The sequence below is a fragment of the Lepisosteus platostomus genome, chromosome 8, assembly GCF_059453375.1.
Source record: "Lepisosteus platostomus isolate fLepPlt1 chromosome 8, fLepPlt1.hap1, whole genome shotgun sequence".
Lineage (NCBI taxonomy): Eukaryota > Metazoa > Chordata > Actinopteri > Semionotiformes > Lepisosteidae > Lepisosteus > Lepisosteus platostomus.
Window position 1 is genome coordinate 10,150,586 of NC_142618.1, and position 23,731 is coordinate 10,174,316.

General features: G+C 45.4%; 1 protein-coding gene across 4 annotated transcripts in view; it reads right to left on the reverse strand.

The window, feature by feature from the left end:
• Nucleotides 1-22,882, reverse strand: part of chd7 (chromodomain helicase DNA binding protein 7) — a 78,653-nt gene extending 55,771 nt beyond the window's left edge. For 2 of the 4 annotated variants that reach the window (XM_088642369.1, XM_088642366.1), the window contains exons 1-2: nucleotides 22,541-22,882; nucleotides 1,821-3,848 (exon numbers count right to left, since the gene is read on the reverse strand). In XM_088642369.1, the coding sequence (XP_088498495.1) occupies nucleotides 1,821-3,656 (1,836 nt within the window). In that variant the 5' untranslated portion in view covers nucleotides 3,657-3,848; nucleotides 22,541-22,882. Of the gene's footprint in view, nucleotides 1-1,820; nucleotides 3,849-20,810; nucleotides 20,946-22,142; nucleotides 22,162-22,540 lie in introns of those variants that run through there. The other 2 variants (XM_088642368.1, XM_088642367.1) reach the window with 2 other exon arrangements.
• Nucleotides 22,883-23,731: the final 849 nt, after the last annotated feature.

Here is a 23,731-nt window from a genome sequence, read left to right on the forward strand (position 1 = left end):
GCTCCTTCTCCAGACCACAACAGTTGTCTGCATCCCGGCCGCGCGCAGGGACAGACTGCGGTCAGGCTGGTGCACTCCCGGCTCTCGCACGAAACACCAGCCCAAACCCCCATAGGCACAGGTGCGTAGCACCCCTCTCACAAAAGGAACAGAAAGGCTGCCCCTATGCCTGCAGTACACGCAATTCATGTTTTTGCTCAACACAGAAGAAATGAAATGGGGGCTAGTATGCAATTAATATTTTTTGTGTTTAACTACCGTAGGTTTTAATTCATTGGCAGAGATCCTGCTCGCATGGAAACGGCAAGGTTTTTTGAGAACCTCTACCCCGGTGCTTGTGAATTCTGGAAAGAACTAAAAAGGAGATCTTCAGATTTGAGTCATTAGAAAGGCCCCTGTAGTTTAGGAGGCCCCTTATTTACTTTCACATTCTAGTGAATGTTTTCTCAACAGGAAGATACCCACTGGAAAAACAGATTTCAAAGGCAGAACATTCTTTACGGAAACTTAACTTAAACTTAATACAAACATCCAAATTACAAGAAAGCATTTTCTGAACAATTACCGAAGCTCTGCAGGAAGTTGATGCTTACATGTAACTTAATCTGCATATTTGTCTTCGATTTGCAATTACAACAATTTCAGAGAGAAGCACACAAAGCACTTGGAAACCTTGGACTGATTAATTCATTTTAAAACGCTACCTACACTTTTACACATTCATATTTGTAGCATTAACAACTTCTGAATTACATGTCAGCCAAACATTTTAATAACTATCACAGTGCCAGACACAGCTGCTTCAGATGTGACAATTATATCATTGAACAGACATGCTTTGCATCTGATGTGCAGCCCACACAGGAAAAAAAAGATTAAAAAATGGTCAAAAGTTGTCGGCAGACGTTTTCTGAACGAGACAAATCACAGGGTGGTCTGTCAAGGCTGTGCCTGATAAAGCGTCAAAGAGAGGAGTGTGTATAAACAGAATGCAGGGCACACAGCTTGCCTGAATACACACCATCTAGTCACACGCACTGTGTTTACCAAATACTAATTACATCCAAAATGCCAACCAAACAGCCTAGTCATTAGGACAGACACCATTAAATCGGGTCTATACTACTGTGCGTGCAATATGAGCAGACAGAAAACTGAAGGTGCCAAAATTAAATATATAGTTACTAAAATAAAGTGCTGCATGTGCATCCTGTGATGGAAAGGGCTATTGTGTGTGAATGGAACGGGTCACCAAAGAAAGAAGCTTTGAGTGCAAAACAAGCTAATGGCATCGGAGGCACGTGACACGCTTGGCTATTGAGAGCTTCTGTTCCTAATTCCCCCACCCCCTCCCATAAGCCCTTCCCAACAGGGACACATCCTGCTGTACACCATTAACTTGCACATGAGTCCTCCGAGACAGGCTAGCCAAACATTCAGAGGAGGACGGGGGAGGAGGGGAGCAGGGAGAGGGAGGAGGAGGGAGAGACAGGCACAGAGAGACAGAGATGCTTACAGACATTCAACCTTAAGGTGGGGGGAGGGAGGTCAGGATTTTGGTTTGGTGGCGCCCACTTCTGGGGGAATGCCAGACCAGGGTGTAAAGAGCACGCCGGCAGCTGTAAAAATCCAATTCAGCACAGCGGACCCAGTTAGCCCACGAGTGGAAACGCTCATGGCTAAAAGACCAACACGTGCACCCCGCACACCAGCAACCGAAATAAAGCACAGTCATATGTCAGATGTCGTGCCCAATAATCCCCACCTCTTCCCCCTGGAAGGGAATTGCCCTCTGTATATACCCTCCGCTCACTACTCACCTGTTGAACAGGCACTTTCTGGGGAGTGGGCGGCGACTGGTGCTGCTGTGCCCACGGCTGGTGGTGAGGGTGAGGCGGGGAGCTCTGACGATGCACAGACAGAAGCGCTTGCGGCTGCTGCTGCTGTTGTGGGGGCTGCTGCTGCATGGGGGAGCAGGCCTGCAGCTGCTGCTTCTGAAAAGGCAGCGGGGGTGGCAGCTGCGGGCCGGGGTGCGGGGGCTGCTGGGGAGGTCCAGACAGCAGCCGCTGGTCCTGCAACACCTGTGGCTCCGCGTGACCACCCCCCAGGCCTCCCGGGGGACGTAGTGATCCGGCCAAGTCCCTCTGGCTGGGGGACAGGCCCATGTAGGGCTGGGGGGGTGGCGGCGGCTGCTGCTGCTGCTGCTGCGTCAAGCCTCTGGGACCCATGTTCCTCTGAGACAAACCCAGCGCTCCGGCGGGCTGGTGAGGCATGCTGGGGTAACCCCCTACCTCCATGCCCATGCCCGCGCTGCCCGGCCGGACCTGCTGTGGGGGGGGCGTGCCCGCTGGGTTGCTCATGGCCTTCATCGGGGACATGGGAGGGGGAGACCCGTAGGATCCCTGAGGCGGGGGCTGCTGTGGCGGCGCCGGCGGCGGCGGCGCCGGCTGCTGCTGCTGCTGCTGAGAGGGATGCATAGGCTGGGAGTTGATTTGGTTGACGTGAATGGGCTGCTGGTGCATGAGGCCCTGGGGCCCCCCCGGGGGGTAGCCCACACCGGCGCTGGGATAACGTGGCACCACTGGCCCCTGGTTCATAGGGGCACTGCTGCTGGTAAGGCTCATGTTGGGACTCATCCCTGTATTGTTTACTAATCCCTGATTGAGGTTGCTGTACGGAGAGTATGGGGGATACTGCCCTGAGTTGTTCACAGTAGGAGAAGGAACCGCCTGGCTGCGCGAGTTGAAGCCCAAGTTCTGCTGCGGCCTTCCCCCCGCTACGGCCTGTTGCTGCTGTTGCTGAGAGGGGCTGGGCGAGAAGCGGGGGCTGTGGGCCACGGATTCGGGGAGAATCGCCCCGGGCGGGGGGCGATGGTGAAACTGCTGGGGCTGCTGCGGTTGCACCGAGTGGCGCATAGGAGGCCCCACGAGATTTGGATTCTGCTGCGGGGCCATGTGTCCCAGGAAATGGTTGGCTGGTGGTCCTCGGCTGCCTTCCTGCGGCGGGCCTTGGGAGAACTGGTTCATTCTGGGAGGGGTGGGCGTCTGGCTGTGCTGCTGCATTGTGTAATCACCCCGGGCCATGTAGGGACCCATCTGCTGAACGTGGCCTTGCGGGCCAGAGGGGCCAGACTGCTGGGGCGGAGCCTGCTGCTGCTGCTGCTGCTGCTGCTGGAAGGGGGCTCGAACCTGTTCTGGGACCTGCACAGCCCTGGGCCCCCACATGGAGCCACTGTCTACAAAAGGCTGGCCATGCCTTTCTCCCTGCATGCCTGGATACACTCCTATCTGCCCTCCGCCCCCGTGGCTGACCGGCGGAGGAGGGTTGTGGTACTGCGAGTGAGGGGAGGACATGCCATTTCCGGGTGCACTGCCCAGCATCCGGCCCCCCTGCTGCTCAATCAAGTGCATCTTCGGCTGCTCGTACTGGCCAAAATGGTCGAAGTGGCTGAGCTTGGGCTGGCCCTGGCCAGGCGCAGCCTGGGAGGTGTGGTGGAGCGATGAAGGCAGTGACCCGTAGCCCTGATCAATGGGCATCTGCTGCCCCAGGGGGTTGACCTGGCTCTCGGAGTAGCCACACTCACCCAGACCTTCTAGCCCTTCAGTGAACAGATTCCCATCGTCCCCGAACAAGCTCATCATCCCTGGATCCGCCATCCTTCCTTCCCTCTCGTCAGCCCGCGGCGGCTTCCCCCCGCCGAGCTTCTGCGCCAAGCGAGCGAATCTGTGCCTCCACTGAGGTGTATGTCCTCAAAGCCTTTAATCCTTTAACTAATCTCCTGCATGTCACTCCATATTTCCTTAATTCCTTTGGACAACGCAGTGTCAGGCAAAGTCGGGTTACAGGACCTAGGGTAAGAAAAACAAGGGGGGGGGGGAAGCATGTTAGGATTAACTCAAGATGGAGCCAGGAATGCAAATTTAAGTCGAAAACCGAAGTTTTCGGACTAAAGAAACAAACAAGCTTTAAGAATGTATATTTGGTATCTTTAGCAGATAACTTCGCGCAACTGTTTTTTTCCATCCTTTCCTCACCAACCCCCCCCCCTCCCTTTCCTTTGCTTTCAAACAATAGGTTACTCACAACACATGCAGGCACCAACCCCAAATTAATTCATTCTTTACAATCCCTGGCAATTCATTCTTGGATGGAAAAGAACAAAAGAACCCAAAGTGCGGCAGCAGCAGCAGCTGCCACACCAGGCAGGCAGATGTATGAATACAGGCAGGCAGCCCATCTGCTGAACTAAAGCCCTGAAAATGCTTTAGTTACCACCAGTGTGTCCTTAACCTCATCATCCCCTGAGCAGCGTAATCAGATGAGCAAGCAGCATTATCTCGGGCCGAGATGAAGTGAGCTAAACCCGAGTGGACCCCACCACTGCGCGTCCAGCAGGAAACAGAGCTGCCCCTGTGCTCCCAACAGGGACTGAAGAATGTGTCCTTACTTCACTCACATTTCAACTTCTAGTACAACAAAGTGCAAGGAGAATTCCCCTTCCCTTCCCCCACCAACACTACACCCACCCCCACTTTCCTCTTTCTTTTAAGCCTCCTTACACAGCAGCTAAAATAAATTCAATCAAGAACTCTGCCGGCCTCTCTCTCAAGTTGTGGAATTGCTGCTTTTATTAATGTCTAAGGCCCATTTCAAGAGGAAAAAATCAGCTTGAGCCACGGGATAATGTGTTTCGGACATTTCTCAGGTCTGCTCACTTTTGTGCATTTCAACCAAAATTAGCTGTCTTTCATAATTTACACTTCATTTTCTTAGATATTTTGAAAATTTAGAGAAGATGAGAGTACCAAAAAACAAAGAGTACCTGGATGTTTATAGAAAACTGATTTTTTTTTTAAAGTTCCACCACAACTACAGGTCATATGGTAACAGTAAAATATAACCTATCTGGTAACAAATCTGAAAGTGTCTAACGCTTGATCATTTAAAAAAAATGTTAAAAGACACACACGAATGTAAGAAAGGTTACAAACTAAGGGAGGAAGTTCTGCCCATGTTGCTTGTTTAGTGAAAATTATATTTAGGACTCTGCACTATTCAAAGTGATCCACACGTCACACTTCTGAGCAGAGCAGCCCCTGTACTCAACAGACTTTACCTGAGAATGTTTGCGTGTATGAATCTGGGATAAACTGTTAGAGAACCCGTGTCCTGAAGACGGATGCTACTTTAAAAGCAGGAGAATGATGTGTGGCAACAATCAGACTGATAATTTTAACAAACATCAAAGCAAAAGGGTCAATATAAAAACTAGAAACCCAAACCTAATTTCTTTAGGAAAGTATTTAATGCAAACTAACCAAAAGGTCAATAAGTTTTGCTGACTGGCAAGAAAAATCAGAAAACCTACAAATAAAATCCTTCCTCAGATCAAGTGAAAACACCCGTTACAAAACCAACTCCAACTGAGCCCTGGATACATCTGCTGAAGATATCCACGTCAGAGAGCAACCAAGAAAGGAAGCAATTTGGTCCTAATTGGCAACACTTTCAATTACAGGTGGACAACCTCAATGTGGCAGGGCCCCTGCGTTCAGCAGATCACAGGCGCTTAACAAGCCGGAAACAGGAGGTTTCTTACATTTCTGTTCTCTGCCATAAATCAGATCGGATTCACTGATTACAGATCTAATTTTAAATGATGGATAACGTTATATTCCACATGACTTAAAACACTCAACATCCGAGAAGAAAAGGGGGACAAGAGCTAGAGCATTCGACTTAGATTCCTTAAAACAGCTCCTGCATCTAAGTTTGCACCCAGCCGTTTGCCTAATTCCTGCTCAAAGTGACAGATGTGGCTCCATGCCCACTGCACTTGAAATCTATGCCAGAATTTCTTGGTGTCAATGAGAGGAAGTTCAGTCAGTGGGTTCATCCCTCGCCCTGAGGCAGACTGATTAGTGAGTGACGTCGTTGCGGGCTCCTCGTGTGACTAAGTGCGAGCCTACTCCAGCTGGAGTCTCTGGAACACTGCTCTTCTGATACGTTACCAGCCACACAAAGCAAAACAGCAGGAAAACCATTTACTACTGCAGTGCCGTTGCTGTGGTGCCAGAGCCATTACTGGCCTCCACATGGCCCAACGGCTGATGTGAGAGGAGAGCACAGCAGCCCTCGCTGAAATGCTTACCCAATCGCACCGAAATAATTACATACTCCTCCTGTCTGCTCAGTTAAGCACTCCCCGCCGGAGCACAACCACCAAAATCACAGGTCTAAAATAGGAGAGTGCACGCTGCATTTCTTACCAAAGTTTTAAAGAGCAACATGTACCAGTCGTGTTGTGCTCCTTGAATACAGCATGTGAAAGAGGAGCAAATCAGCGCGAAAATTTATAAAAACAAGAACTTTACAACACAAAAATGAGACTATACAAGTAACAATTTCAAGCTCAGATATTCGTTAGGGCACACCCAGAGACTAAAACATGTCAAATAAGTACTTATGTTGCTTATTACTTAAATACCGGAGAACAAAGAAGCAGATGTAAAAAAAAAACACTCCAACCTTCCATTTAGCTGAGGAGTTTTTTTCAGGAAATACCCAAGGAAATAACCAAAATGTAAATAGGAAGCATTTCCTGAAGGCAACTAACGAGACTGAGAGGGGAGGCAACCTTCCCTTTGCCTTTCCAACAAGAATTAAAACAATCCTGAAACAGCAAAAATACAGAATCAATAGAAGCGTCAAGAACAAATGGACTCGGTTATACAAATCAGGTAACTGAAATTATTTAAGACAAATTATCAAAAAGCATCAGACCAGCAGACCCCCAGTCCATTATTCTCTATCTGAGCTAAGGGAGTGTTATGGAGCCACTGGAGATGAACCATTTTTACTCCCTATGTAATCTGAATACTAAATGCATCATCTGTACCATACACTTGGGTGCATTAATGTTGTCTCTCCAAGCCTTTCAATACCTTTTATAGAGTCTCCTGGCTATAGCTTAGTGCAGGATAGTTGCTGGAAATTTGAGAGTGCACTCATTAAAAACACAAAAGCTGAATTCTGAAAAATGTGAAGCACTGGAAAAATTGAGAAATGTTTATAAAAAGAGCAGGAGACTGCATTCAGTTTCCCTCTGCTTTGAATAGAAGGTGGGGAGAATGAAGATTTAACCAGTACAAAAAATAGCACTTACTGTAATAACCAAAAAATACTATCATGCCTTCAGTATGAAAGTGTACTACAGCAGCCATCCATTCAGCCTCTTTACTATGGGATCCTCACCACTTACGAAGCACAGCTCATCAGGCCTGCCCAAGATGCACCGCTGCTTTACACAAAATTTGGAAAACAACAAGCACAGAAAACAGCACCATTTAGAACAGAGAGTAGTATTTTAAACGCAATACTAAAGCAGTTCATTTTGACCACTGCTTTATTTTGAGATCCGCAATAATGACTTTCCCCAAATGAAAGCAGGAGTCTCAATCAGTCTCTTTACGTAATATACTCGAGAGCCAGTGTGAACGTGGTTCATCTTTCACAGTTCCAGGCCTAGATAAAGGTATCCTGTACTATCTCACTGAAACTTTTAATTCACGTTGAAACATTTTACTTCGATGTACAAAATGAACCGTTTACAAAAATGGGGCGATCGATGCTGATCAGTACAAATCCTCCCAGTCCTCTTTTCATCACCTCATGTACTCTTTATACACTATTTACAGCAAAGCAGGAGTATACTGTAAACAAGACAGAACAGCCCTGAATGTTATCTTCTTTTCAGAGACTCCTACACAGCACCAGTGAGCACCAGCTTTATTTTTTAATAAAAATGCTGAACTACGAAACAGGTGCACTCTTAAGATCACTCCCGATCCATAAACAAGTCTCATACTATTCTGAACACAATGTTCTGTTAACTGTAACCCTCACCTCTATCTACAAGGCTGATGGGCGTAATCAACAACAAAAAGACGACATATGACATTTCAGGTCACCTGCTATTTATCCGTCTTCCAAGGCCCTGAACTGCTATCAGATCCAGATGGAAAGCAATGCCACAGCCTTGCTAGCAACAGGAGCCTACAAACCAGGCTTTAATACACACGTTTGAGGAGTTGAGCCTTATACAGTGAGGTTCTTTCCATTTCACTCAGAACTGTCCCACAAAGCAAGCATTCTCTACACACGTACTAACAATAACCGCTTTGTGCTACCAGGCTAGTGACTGGGTGAACACACGGCACGGCTGAGGACAAACTAGTAGGGAAATAATGGAGAGATGGGGAGGGAGATGGCAGAGCAGAAGGAGGGGGAAGGGAGAGAAGGAAGGAGGGAGGTTATTTTATTCCTATCAACCATCAAGTGATCTCCTGGCAATTACATTCTCTACAAAGCAGACTAAACCACTGGAGGATCCAAGAGGTGGGGCCCAAATGGCAACATGCTGAGACGCTGAAAAAACACCAAGCACAACTGATTACTCTCATTAACACCAGTGGGCTTTTTTTTTTCTTATGCGCTAGCTGTGGTCGTCACTGATTAACCAATCTGGCAACTCCTTCTCGCATTTAAAAGGAGATTTAAGAAACGACAAAAGGGGACATGTCCATAACCCATCAGCATTTTATTCTGCTAGCCGGCTATACAGGATCGCATCCTGCCCACACTATCCCACGGAGGGGCCCCTCTTCAAACAGGCTCTTCTTATGCACACCACTAGCATTCCTTTTTTTTTCTTCCAAGGCTCTGGACTGCAGCTGAAAATAATTTATCTGTTCCTCTTTGCGAGCGCAGCATATGTGATTGGGGGCAACTTATCCATCATGAATAAACTTGAGCACAAAGACAGGCTGAGTGTCACAGGATACCAAAGGGCAGAGGTCACAGCGCTGGAGCTGCAGGGTTTGCACAGGGCTTGGGCTGTTTTATGCATGGCTGCCTCATTTATATACCAGTTTCCTGCATGGAGAAAAACACCACAAAGAGCTGCTGCTAACACATTGTTTTGGGTGACCAAAATTTCCCCCAAATATACAAAATTCCTTTGACCAGCCTCGTCCTATTCTCGTTTTTTTTTCCCTTTGAAAAAACGCAGCTGACGGAAAGCTCCAGAGCAGCAGGGCTGGAAGGACAAGCCATCAATGACACTGCGTCCTAGAGCTGCTGCCGTCGCTGCCACAGGCAGTGGCCCGCGAACCTGCAGCAGCCCGGCCAGGGCAGCGCTGTCGTTCCCTCATCTGGAGAGCATGAGCAGGCTGGGGCACACCACGTATCCACTTCCACTGTGGAAACGGTTTTAAACAGCCCAAGTCTCATCTTGCAGCCCAACAGTTTATGCATGGCGGCTCGGAAAAAAGAAGGGTTCACTCCTGCAGGAAGCTGGCAAGACCTAAGAATACAAAGTGCACAGTAAAGCACCGATTAACTGCACGTTTACAACTGGCCTTAAAAACAAAATGGCAGAAGCAAATATAATTCAGCACTGCCATATCCTGTCCTTAGCTTAACAACAGTTACTCCAGTTACAAATCCAAATGTTTGGACAACAAGCAGATGTAGCCAAGCAGGAATAAACCAGCAAGTAACAAACCTCCACAGACGGAGTGTAGCATGGGCAGGGAGACATCCCCCTGACAATATATCACTGAATAATTCAACAAGCATTAAAAAGTAAATATTAACAGAAGAGCTGAAAACACCATGTTCTAGACGAAGAAACCTGCTCAGCGATTGCTCAAGCCGACCACTGCTATAGTCTCTTTGCCATTCATCACAACTTAAAGCAGACAGCTTTTACCTTCTTCACCCAAGATTATCAAGCAACCTGTTAACAGACCATCGTAAAACTTTGAATGCCCATGGATATTTTAGGGCACGCTTCACAAAAATGTTGCACCCGATTTCTGAATGCAATCTTTAAACTACATCCTGAAAAGAACATAGAGCTGGGTCTCCCAACACCATTCTTCAAGGGTTGGAATCCAACAGGTTTTACAGGTACTTCTCAATCAAAATCTGATAACGGCTTAAACAGGCGATTGACAATTTGTCACATTAAGCAACCAGGATAAGAGTCAGAACCAACGCAGAGGACGTCGCACCCCTCAACTGGTCTTAATCGATAAGCAGTCCAGGTACCCACCAATGCCCACTGCCTCCAGGTACTCAGTGTTCAGTTCTCTGCTCTTCTTCCGCAAGATCTGCACATAGAACCCATCTGTACGCACAATGCAAGGCCTATCATATCTTTGCATTCAGTGTTCCTTCTCCATCACTGCTGTATTGTTTGTGAAGAAGGGAGGGAGGGGGAAAGCCTGCTCATTTTGCAGCACAACAGGCCACTGCAGCCCTCCTGCTATCCAGGGCTAGAGGAGGAGGTGGGGGGAGGGGGACCTCACCATGCTTCACTTCAACTGAAAGCACATTTCGAGATAACAAAATAAAAATGGCAGCTGTAAGTTTACAGATGAACAGCAGCGTCCAATCGGATTAGTCACTGGCAAAACACTGGACGGCTGAAATTCAATCCTAACTAGCAAGGGGTGTTTCTGAAAAGTGTATTAAAAGCACCCCAAGGCAATAACAAAAACTCAAACTGCAGGCATTATGTAAATCTACTTTTACTGAATCTACTGTACAGGATAAGATCCAAGTGAACAGTTCAGTATGAAGAAGTTCTAAGCAAATAGGACAGTAACTGGGAATTTTGGAGGATCTGGGTCCAGAATGGGCCACACACACACACACTGATTAATGGTCCAACAAGGCCATAGTTATTTGACCTCTTTAAACACATTTTTCAGTTTCTCTTCAAAATCAAGATGGCTCAAGAGATTTTTCCTTGAGATCACTCTTATGAAACGAGGTAAAGGGGACACTTAAGTTCAACCCATCAGCAACACTAACGTGGATGGCTGGCAGCCATGCAGTGGCATCCACTGGCAGTTCAGATCATTTCCAATATATACAGTATTGATGAAGCAATTTTTTCTTTTATGTGTACCTTTGATGTCATCCATCAAGAAAATCACCCGTCTACTGTGGCTTGGCTAGGACAGGAAAAATCGAGATTAAAAGTTCTTGTAGGTCTTATTCTTTCCTGATTTAGGTTTTGGGCTTCTTGCACTATGTAAACAGACTGGCAATTCAAAAGAACAACCCCAAAAGAAGAGCTGAGCTAATGTTTCACATACCGTGTTAGCCACATATCTATGTTTCTGTTTTATGCATAAATAACACTGTGAACCTTCCCAAGTTCACAAAAGCTTAACATTCATTTTAAACGTCAAAGCCCGTCTTTCATACCCTGTTGTGAGAAAAAGGCTGAAATCTGATAATGCAGCAATATCAGGATCTTTTCGCAAAATAATGCTTTTAGTAAATCTTGCATAAAAACAAGGTAAATTTCTTGAAAATTTCTTGAAAAACATTCTAACACTATGCCATTCACAATTTCTATATACAGACAGCTTTCCAAAGTATTCATCTGAATGAATATGAACTAGAACTTATAAAAACTAATCTTGGAATGAAAACTAAAGCTTCAACACCGCAATCCAAAAAACAGCACCCTGTGCTCAGCACTACAGTGTGAACGCACACAAGTACAGCAACGTCCAAAGGCTATTAATTCAGTCCATTTCACGTCATCATAAATCTTTAAGAGTTTAACTTTGGCTCACGATGCTTATCCCAGAATTTACTTTGCAAGATTTACCACATGGCTTGCTGGTTTTAGGCAATTTCTCTCACTGCAAATGCTAAGTGAATCGCTACTGTCTTTTTGAGGGTTAGGTGAATGTGATTAATCTGGAATAGGAAACAGACACCAAAAACTATCCAGACCGATTCCACCCACGATTATTCACTTGAATGCAGTCTTTTGTTTAAGAATATGAAAGGCTGTATCTGCATTTTTTTCTAATTAGATCTTTTCTATAAAATCGTCCGTTGCTGACTAATGAGATCAGGGGCTCATTCCAGACATCACTGATCTTTACCCATATTTGCTTTATCTTCTTTTAATAATTAAGAATTAACATAGATCAATAAAATGTTCCAACACACGTGTCTAACTGACTCGGGCCAAACCCAAATCTGGGTTACTTCCTGCTGTGGTAGGACAACTGGAGAACATTTACTATAGCTTCTCCGGGAAACCTTTTATCTCAAGAATTTTCCCATAAGGGCCATAGCTCCATATCTATGTAAGCACAATACAGCACTTAATTAGTAAGGGAAAAACATGGAGGTCACAGTTATAAAACCTAGGAAGTCCTTTGTCAAGAAGTGCAACATTCCTTGCCTTAGTATTTTACAGGACCTTTGATAATCTCCATAAACAAGAAGGTAAAAACACAAGAGCTACAACCACAAAAAATGCAATTTCAGCTTTGAGGTCGGGATGAAACTGTCAGCAGTACAATATCACAAACACAGACATTCCTGATAATCCTAGTTGGGAAATTTCTGAATTGTTTGACAGCCACACACAATGCACCGACCCCATCGACATGGCTGAGGCGGAACAGGCTCAGAGAGGCACACACAGAGAAATTATAGGAGATCCCCACCCCCACTCTGTGGCAAAACCACAAGAAAGGTTTTTGTTGGCCACTCTGATTTCCTCTCACCTCCCCGAGACCCGCAGGTTTGGCCTAACTCTAGACTGCCCCCTTGGGTTTATTCTCTGGTCGCTATCAGCCAGCTGAAAATGGCACGAGATGCCATCTGCCAGTCATGTATGACTGATAACATACATGACAACCCAAAATTTCAAATATGGGACTTAACAATAAACACTCAATGGAATTCAATCACGCCTGGGAATCTTGGCAACATTTACCAAAAAGCCAGGTAACTTTATATTTGTATAACACATAATCCACAATCCCATCAGATGTACTCACACTCCCGAAGAAATGGTAAAACAACATTAAACATCTGCTCTCCAGATTACACAACACTCAACCAATGCAAATTCGAGTGAACATAAAAACGTCTAAAAAACGTTCCCATACTAATATTTTCTAGGTAGTATGACTGTTTAAGGTGAAAGCAAAACCAGACTGAAGCCCACATGTTCTGTTTTACGCTTTGCATTCAGTTCAGGCTTGTGTGGGAATGTGCACATCTTGTGTCTTTTCCCTGTGAGTAATCCATAATGCAACCAGGTCAAGGAAACACCCAGATGATTTTATTCTGTGTATTTTGTGTTTGATGACTGTACAGCACAGTGTAGGGCAGTGACATGAAGAGTATAAATTCGCTGAAGGTCATTCCAGTGTACGGAACTGCATGTGTACTATATATTTGGTGTTTAGTTATTCTAATTGTAGAATTTTGTTCATCCATCATTTCCCCCATCATACTGGGGGACAAACGAAAGTTTTGTCTTGTTCTACCCCACCCCATGGTACCCATTGTCCCTTCATGGTTCATAAACTGGTGAGCCTCCTGTTCTGCCCTCCTGTCCCCCCTCCTTCACTCACGGACACAGCTGGGGAGAATGAGGACCGGCCCAACGTCACGAGCAGGAATTCAGTATGCACGTTCATGTTCACAGCTAAGAACGGGTCATTTCCAATCCACATAACATCCGGGTTACATTAAGACTTGCAGAACCAAACCCTGAAGTAACCCCAACAGCGGGTGTACATGAGTTGCAGATGGGATAAAGGTGTCTGACTTAAATTCTAATAACGCGATACCATAATCCTAATAGCACTGCACAGATGAAAGTTATTTCTCATTAACGGAATTCCACAAAACAAGGGGGTCATATTATTCACACCTTTCAGTATTCCATTACATAATATTCAAACAAATCTACAGTAACAGTCTGCTTTTTGGGAGTGTTATGGAAGCCTCTGGAATTCTACAGATGTCTCAATGTTTCTTGCTTCCCTGGGGTATAAAAAGACATAATACATGGAAAGCATTCAGTAGTAACATGCATCTTCATGATTAAGGTTAGAGAGTTCTTTGCAGACTGCAGGCAAATGGTCACTGAACTGCACAGGTTAAGGGATAGCTATAATAAAAATCATTAAATGTTGAATCTATCACTTTCCACTGTAATATCCATTTAAAGATATTTAAGGATACTGGTATAGTGGCCTCTTGCCTTCACAGGCTGTGAAGCAAGAATGAACCCAAAAGAGTATAGTTTAAGATCTCCAGTACACGATGGTATCTTCAGTAAATAACATGTGGAAAGCTACCATGCAGAATCACCAGCCATAAATGTGGAATTCATAGGTGGGTTGCAAAGAAAAGGCCTCTTCTGAGACCAGATCACAAAAAGAGGCAACTCACATTTGCCAAACATTTGACATTTAAATGACATTTGAAATCGTCCTATGGCCAGATGTAATGAAAATGGAGCATTTTGGACATGCTTATCAGCATTATGTTTGGCGTAAAAAAAGACAAAAGCTCATGTTGAGAAAACACTCATGCCAATTGTGAAATACTGTGGAAGAGGTCTTTTATGCTTTGCATTTATGGGATCTGAAGCCCTTGACAAGAAAGGGGAAATCAGGAACTCCAACACGTAGAAGAGACCATTTGTGCCAAACATCTGGTTTTCTGCCAACAAGCTCAAGCTTGGTCGAAAATGCACAGTCTAGCATGACAATGATCCGAAGTGAAAAAGGTACTGGTTCACGGCACACAAAATAAATGTTCTTGACTGGCCATCGCAATCTCCAGACCTAATCCCAAACACCTGTCATTGAAGCTCAAGGTGGCAGTTTGCAAATTCAAACCGAAGGGTCTAAAGAGCAACTCCACATGGAGGAATATTCATACATTTTCCCTATGAAGAGCCAGGACCTTATTTGAATATGTACGTAAATAGAATAAATTGCGAACCTTGTGCTTCGACTTTATTGGACTTTGCTCTGCACCAATGCGACTAAGATTACTGTACACAACTTAGAATTTAAGCAAAAAACTATTCCTTCTGTAAACATCTTCATCAGGGATATGAATTAATTTGGAGTGCACTGTACATAGGGAAATCTTCACTATGTGCACACACACAACCTGACCCAATATCAACACCATTAGATTCTTTACAACAGTTTCACTGTAGCTCTTTAAAACAACTATCCAGGTAAATCAAAACCACAAAGCCACACATTGTTTGGCACTAATGTATTAAAGACTTAAATGCAAGTGGCTAAAATCCTGACATTCTTGCTCAAGTCCAGTTTAGTCATATTACAATAATCACAAATGAGCCAGCATATGAGAGAGCTTGCATGTTGTTGGCAAAGACAGCTATCGGAGCATTTTCTGCAGTTTTGGGACTAACAGTACTGCAGCAACAAATCGTTTTATCCTGGAGCTGGCCTTCAACACCCACAAATATACTACAATTGTTTTATTAGAAACAAAAAATGACCTCGACAGGTGGCAAACCTATTTCACTGCTTAAGATACCAGAACAGAAAAAAGGTTAAAAAAACAGGTAGAAAAAGACTTTCAGAAATCTTCCATTAATAATTAGATCCCATATTTCACATTGAGCCCCCTGATCTAACCCATCAGCTGTTTTCACCAGATCAGACTGAGCAAAGAGCAGGGAGAGTGAGAATCATGGAGACTATATCAGAAGAGAGTGTAAGCTCTCTAGAGTCAACCGTGCATCAAAAATTGCTTAAAACCACTTCTCATGAAAAAATATTATGTACTGGACAGTAATTAACCTACAACGTTGAACATAAACATAATTCTATGCCTTTGCTGTGACTGTCCCGCATTTTCTCTACATCTTTAATAAGCTTCTTAAACTGATCATATCGAATTCGTTAGCAATGCGTACATCTTAAGAGACTAAAGTTACCAAGGTCGGCATGCATTTTAAACAATAGTTTATTTTAAACAGAAGCATTAATGTTAAAGGTTAAAAAACAGGGTTTATTGGGGGGTTTGTTTTATAATTGCCTGAACACACTTCTTGTTCACAGTTTCTGGTGTCTAGGTACCATCCCCCACAGAAAATAAAAACCATTTCTACAAACCTAACATCAGACTGTTATGTATATGGGAAACGGCTATTTTGAAAGCCATACTGGCTTTACCATGTTGGAGTATGGATCTATGTGGGGAAAAAAAGCTTCAACTTGCAATGAAAAGTAAACCGGAACATTCAACAAAGCAAACGCTACCCTCCAGTATGCAAAGTGTGTACTATACAATCAACACAAGGGAACCGAGGTGGAGTGACTAATGTTCTAGATCCATAATCACCCATCATGGGTCTTGTGTTTCATGCACCTGTACATTTAATAGGATATGCCAGTTCTGAAACAATCTGAGCAAATACATAATTCAGTCCTACATGCTATAATTTCAATATTTCAGGATCAATGCAAAACAGGCTCATAAACACAAAAGCCTTTCAACCCATCTTGAGGAGAAGAGGCATCAAATATAAAGTAAACAGGGACCTGTGGAAGGGTAAGAAAAATCTCTGCTTTGTGCCCTACCCCAATGATTAAATACCCCCAAATTAAAACCTCAAGAGCAGTAGGAAACACTTGTGGGCAGGTGATGCTTAACACCTGCACAGCCTTCAACAGTGCCATGGAAATGTAAATTCAATCTGCTGAACACCTGTGTGGATTTTCAGCCCAGAGTCCCTTTCTGGAAAAGGAGCTACTCCCTAGGTAAAGTTATAAGAGCACTCATGCAACGAGCCGAAGTTCCACGGCGCACGTATCGCTGGAATAAATCTCACACACACGAGCTCCTCTCAGTTCTGGAGCTTCGGAGCCGAGTGCGTGCAGCGCTGGGAGCAGAACGCCAGTTTCCCCTCTCAGATACCGATTCAACAGCTGGAATATCCGTCTCCCGCATCATTCAACTGCTACGCACTCGGCCAAAAAAAAAAAAAAAAAGAGGGCAGCGAGAGGTACATTTTAATAGTTACCACGAACGATTTAAAAGCATTTTGTAGCTGTCGACAAGCAGGAATTTGGCACTCCGTGAACTTCCACAATAGGCAGTACAGCTTGCAAAACATTAAATGGAACATGAACTAATCTATCCTAGTGAGAGTCCTGCAGCTCAGCTTCTCTCTTTTTCACTTCCAGATCCTGGCACTGTTTTTAAGCAAATGCTGGAAAGCAAAGCACTTACTAAATCTCACCCATCAACAGCACGAGTGTCACCATCATGCACTGGGAGTCACAGTAATGTGCCGACAGAAAAAAAAAAATGTATTTTAAAATTTCATCATTCACTTGTCTCTAATCGATACTTTTGAATATTAAGATATAAGAATCCCTCCTATGGTCTTCTGAATGAATTATTACAGACATAACTGCTATAAAATACATGAATACTTCACCAAGTCCTAATGGTGGCAACACCAGATTTGTAATAGGACGGTCTGAATTTGTGGTCATGCTTTAGAGCATTTTCCAGAAGTTTCCATCAAACAAACAAATACATTACTGAGTCAGAAGTAGGTACAAGCAATTTTCTTCAGAAATCTACTCCCAAATTATGTGAGCACCGGTGCCTCTTCCAAAATCCTCATGGTTTTGACAGTCATTATTGAAATACTTTAGAATCGTTTGTGAATAATATATGTTTGGCTTTAATAATTCAATGTATAATTATTCGGATTGTAACTTTTACATTATCAAATGTGAATGCTGTCACTTTTCAGCTTTCAAACCACAATGAAACATTTTTGAAATGCTGAAATTCAGCAAAAGGTGCACAAGCTTTTCTTCAATTCTATTAACATGAACCTGCTCACACATGGCTGAATAACTTGAGAAATGAGGTAGGTATCTCCAGATAATAAGGACCCTTTGCTTAAATAAAATGAGTAAATACATATAGATTTTGTCACATGTACATTAGAACAAACCGGGAACTTTCCTAGGCTGCTTGGATCTTCCACAGCCACCTGCTGCCAAACGCCGTCGAGACTTCGGAACGAAACCGGCCCGGTCAGATTCAAGATGGAAACTTAACCTTGAAGTAGAGACGAACCAACCCCGAGACCCATCTCCACAAGCATCCATGCCTCCTCTCCAAATCTAGGTAGACACCACACTTCTCTCCAGAACAACCTTAGGCCTCTCCCTGACGGCAGGTTTTAAAATCGTGACCTTCAGACACAACAGCAACAGAAGCACGGTCTAAATGTATTTAACACAGGGCCTGCATGGAAATATCCACTTATCCGGACGGCAAAATCTTTTCTGCATTTAAACTGAATTACGCCTTTTGACTAAAGCCACTAATTCCTTCAACATTAAGGTTAAGAATCACTGTGGATACTGTAGTACTTATATCGAGGTCACTGCTGGCCAAACGGCAAATACTGTATCTAACATGAAAAATAACGTAATAAACCAGGCCACTACCCATGAAATGTTTTCCTAATAAGCACACATTACACCAGAAAATGAACAAAGCCTTTCCTCTCTTGAAGAAATGTTTTAGCTGCACTTTTGTTGCGTGACTTAAAAGACAGAAGCTAACACAGGAAATAATCAAGAATTAGAGAACATGACTAACTTGATGGTACTTTGTATTACAGACTGCGGAAAAAACTACCAAGGGGGCACTGGCCAGGTTCTATCAGAAACTTATATGTTAAAAACATTAAAACATTCAGGCCAAAAAGTACAGAAAATCACATAAAAACAATTTCCCTACTACATGCACAATGAATTTCTAAAAAATGCTCAAATAACTTCTTAGGTCCAAGCAAATGTACAATTTCCCTTTTTTTCCTTACGGCATTCTGGGCCCTGTCACTGGTGCGGCGCCAAATATGGACCTGCCGCTGCAGAAAAGTTCACATTCAGATTTGGGGGGTTATTAATAAGTAAACTACATTGTGTGCAACTCCTCCGTGAATCACATACAGCAAGAAGTGTCCAGTCTGCCTCATGTGCTCCCAAAATAACCCAGGCCCACAGTAGAACCCCAAAGACCTGGATAAAGTCTTCTGGAACTACTTCTGAACAAACAGGGCTGCTTTCAAGAAACCTCCCCTGAGAGCTTCCGATTTCCACCCCACCCAACTCCCATTTTTTTGTTTGGTTTATCTGCAAAAATTGAGTTTGTGTGGGTGAGCAAGAAAGACTGTGAAGGAAAAGACCTGTTCCACATCACCATAACACTCTTGAAGAATGATACCAAATACCCCCCACCACCTCAGATAAAAATAATAAAGTCTGTTAACGGTGATTTTAAGGGAGATTAACACATTTCAACAATCGCCCCCCTCACAGATCGTCACCCTTCTCCCAGAGGGTCTGTTCCGAAATCATCAACCAGTGTCTCAAATCTCCCAGCAAAAAACTACAATTCCACAAGCTACCTGAACAAAAAGCTCCCCTTAATTCAAGGCTTTGGGGGCATATCCACAAACTAATAACCTACATGAGCCTCCCACCCCCGAAACGGATGCCTTTTATTTATTTTTTGTTTTACTCCGTTTTCCTAAACCGGTCGCCCTGTTACGTCTGTCTCAACATGTCAAGGCCTGACAACGCCAAGTCAAACCGCTGACCAAAAATCTCGAATGGGGATCCACACGTACAGAAGTGAGGATCCACACGTACAGAAAACACTGCAGCGGTGCTTCAGGGGTGCAGGCCAGTGACATCCCACAAACAGTCCCAACCGCTTACAATGCCCCCTGTAAAACGGGGTTTTGCTCTCCAAACCCTTTTGTTCGTAAGACTCCGAATTCGTATTTCACAGTCTTTAAGTAGCCTGCGAAAAAGAAGAAGAAAAAACTTTTTTTTAACCTAGTGGTAAATTTTGGGGGGTGAATATCCACTGCTACCGTTTGTGATCAAAACACGAGGTAAAAAGTTTTTTTTTTTATTTATTTTTTTTCCCTGAGGATTGATGGCTGAGGAACAGGCGTCCCAGATCTGCTCAGATGGAGAACCGTCCAAGAACAGGCGCAAATCCCGCACGAACACCTCCGCTCCACCTCGCCGAGAGCCTCTTCATTATCATCTTTGTTCGGTGAGTGGCCTGAGTCAAATTAAAAGCTGCCATCTTAGGTTAAGACTTGAAAGCCTTTCCTTTGTGTATCCGAGGGGGACGAAAACAGTGCGGCCACACGTACGCGGGGGGGGGATGCTTCGGCGCCGGCAGGAATTCCCACGTAAATGTAAAAACGCGCCGCGAAATGTCTAATCGTTTCGAGAGAAAGAAAAGCCTCCAATTAAACCCAAACATCTCGATACCGATATAAAAGTTGTACCGAAAAAATCCACCTCAAACCCGGGGCTCGGTGACGGGACGGGGAAGGAAAACGAGGAAAAGTCGTGAGGGAGGCGGGGGGGGAGAGATAAAACCCGATTAACTCGAACAGCCCGGAGCAGGTCTTTCCTATCATTTTAGGTCGCGGAAAATTCGCATTTCGATTTTTTTCCCCCCTCCTCAGAGGTCACTCAAGTCGCATTTAAACCAACAGCAGGGGGAAAAAGAGAGAGGGAGGGGGGGGGAGACTCCGATAACAACTTAGCAGATAGCACGCACGCACACACACAAAAACAGGAAGAAAATACGGGAATCGGCGTGCGGCTGGGCTTTAAAAAAAAAAGTACGAAAGCAAAAGCAAGAAAGCGCTCGGAAACCTGCGGTGCTCCCGGAGCTGCGGGACCCGACTCTTTTGTTTTCCGAACAAGTTACGCCGAACCACGCTGTCTGCGAAAGCCTGCCTGTGACCCCTCAAAGACACCGGCACGAAATACCCCCCCCACACACACACACACACAAAACAACAAAAAAAAGCAGAGAAATCACTCGAAATTAAGTGCCCGGAATTCGCTACCTACAGTTTCAGCGGTCCACCTGGCTCAAAACGCACCAGACCCGCGGCGTGCTTTTTCCCCCCTGCGTGTGTGCGTGCTCTTGTTTTGCTGAGCGCGTCCTCTCTAATCCCATCAGGATAAATGAGTGTAATTTAATGATGGCTGCTCGTTGGCCGCAGCTCCCCTTCCCCGTCTCCAGCCCCCCCCTCCCTCCCCACGGCCGCCTCTTGCTGACCGCCGCAGCTCAGCACCGGCGGAGCACGTTTTCAGCGGAAACTCTTTTTTTTACCCCTCTTCCCCAGAGGAGATTCCCACGGGATCCGATCGCGGCGTGGAGACCACTCTTTTTTTTTTTTTGCGTGGTGGTGGAGGGACGAGGATATGGGAGGAGGAGAAGGAGGAGGAGGGGGTGAGAAGAGAGGATAAGGAAGGTTACTTCACCTTACTTTATTGTTAACGTCCCCCAAAGAGGAAGAAGGAGAAGGGAGAGAGTAAAAAGAGACGGGCCGGTTCCTAGTGACCGCCTGGCCTCAGACAACCTCTCTCTCTCTCCCGATCCGTGCGGCCCGGCCCGGGAGCACTTCTCCGCCCCGATGTCCCCCCACGCAGGTCCCGGATGGCTGCCGAGCGTGAAACGGAGCGGTTTTTTTTCCCCTTTCTGAAACGCGTGTTGTGATTTTATTTGTGCGCGCGTGGATTCTCTCTCTACCTCTTCTGCTTCTTTCTCTCTCTTCCCCCCCCTCCTCCTCCTCCTCCCTCCCCGGCGTGAACCCGATCGCGAGTGGAAGTGGAAAGGGAATCTCCCCGGCGTGTTGCCCTCCGGCGGCCACTGACTCACCTCTCTTTCCCTCCCTCACGCTCACACTCACTCTCACACTCAAGCCCACCTCGTGTTTGTGTGTGTGAGTGAGCCTGGCTCCACACTTGCTGAAATCTCCTCTACCTTTTCACATTTTCCCCTCGTAAAAAAACAAAACACGCAGAGATAGAGACCGAGACAGACCGCAGCGACTTTGTTTCCCGAAATGTCCTGCGCTTGAGTTGACTCGCTCTCTCTGCCTCAACTCGTGGATTTTCTGAATGGAGCGCTTCCACCGAAAACTTCTCCCAGACCCTCCGCTCCCATGAAAGAAACATTTTTACAACTGACTGCCCCCACCACCACCCCCAGCAGCTGTCGGAGGGGCCGGAGCCGCGATATTGTATCACTTTCGCGGCTTCTCTCCCTTTAAAAAACCAACAACAACAGCAGCAGCAGCAGCGGAGAAGGAGAGAGAGAGAAAAAAAAATATACACCGTTCAATCGAAATACAGCGACTGCAATTTCTCGAAAACGAAAAAAAAAAAGTGTCTCACCACATCCCCTTTCTGAAAGTTGCCGTTTGGAAGCTTTTTTCCTCTATTCTCTGCTCGGTTTGTAAGTTGGGTTCCCAGGGACAGTTTTGGCCGTTTTTGTGTACTTAAGCGCTAACAGAGACAACAACGCACACACAAAAAAAAACCCGAACCTGACTAACCCTTTGCTCTTTCCCACACGCACACACACACCGCTCTTTCATCAGCCCCTCGCCCCGCTTAAACAGCCCTTTTCAACTACAGAACCGAGCCCGGCTCATAGCAACAGTCATCTGAATCCATGTCCCATTCAACCTTTCAGCTCTTCGCGCACAGCAAAAAAAGCTCTTAACGACGAAAAAAAAAACAAAACAACACAACGACCCGCCGTGTAGAGGCGAGGGGGGAAACTCACTCACCCTGTTAGTTCAGGTCAAATTCGCAGGGTTTTTGTTTTCTTCTTCTTCTCTTTAAACGAAGTCCGGTCACAGTGTGTTATTTCCAGTTCCAATATGCTTTTTCTTGTTTTGGCGTGTGCACAAACGTCCGAGCCGACGAGGCTGGTGTTGGTTTCGGTGTCTCCGTGTCCCGTTGCTCTGCGACTCTCTCTCTCTCTCCTTTGTGTTAATTTCACTCGATTCAAGTTTAATCCGATCGATCCCGGCGGCCGCGCTCTCGATCCCTCTTCCTCGAGACACTCCGGCTCACCTTCCAACTAGCGAGGCTGGCGAGGCGCGTTCACGGGGCCCCGACTCGCTCACGTGCGTGCGCGCGCGCGAATGACAACCCCCTTCCTCCTCCCCGCGGGCGCTGACGCAACGGCGTTATTATTACCATAATAAGATGCACGGACACGAGGACCGCAAAGGGGCTCTCCTGGGCTCTGGCAACTTGCTCGCCTGCTTTCGCCGTCAGCTACTGACTGGCTCCTGTCCCACAAGGCATTGTGTTCGCATAGGTCAAGGCTGTTTTGAAGTGCTGCTGTTATTAAAGCTCTTTGTCACGGTGTCGCTGGTCGAACCTGTTTATGAAATTTGAGCTTATGAAGTTATACGGGCAGACAAATAAAATAAAGCGTCCAAAAGAGATGTTACATTCTAGCTGTATTTTAACTTTTATGAATTTCCCCCTTCCGTTTTAGGCTCGTTAACATCGTCCCAAAAATGCAGATGCTACAGTTCCTAAACCCCTCGACAATGAAAGTCCTTCGCTGTTCGGTCCGCATTACATGAGGAAGTTTAAAAACCAGACTTAAAAACATTTGCTTCGCAGCTTACAAGTCGAACATCGAATGACACCAACGCCCGCCAATACAAACTCTGAAAGAAGGGGGTAAACACGCTCAGAAAGTTGAGTTTGTGTTAAAATTGTGGATTGCAGGTTAACAGTGTCAGGGGGGATACACAACTTGTCCACAAATCTGCGTAAAAGTGAACTCCCTCCAGTCCGCACCCACGGAGCACCATTTCATTTTATCGCCTCATCTTTTCCTCCTGCAGGAACAAGAACAGACCACTTTGTGTCGAAGTGTCTAAGAAAACAGTTCACATCTTTGTCATCAAGCCGCGGTGCCGGGCTGATGATAGAAATTGCATATTCACTACATGTTC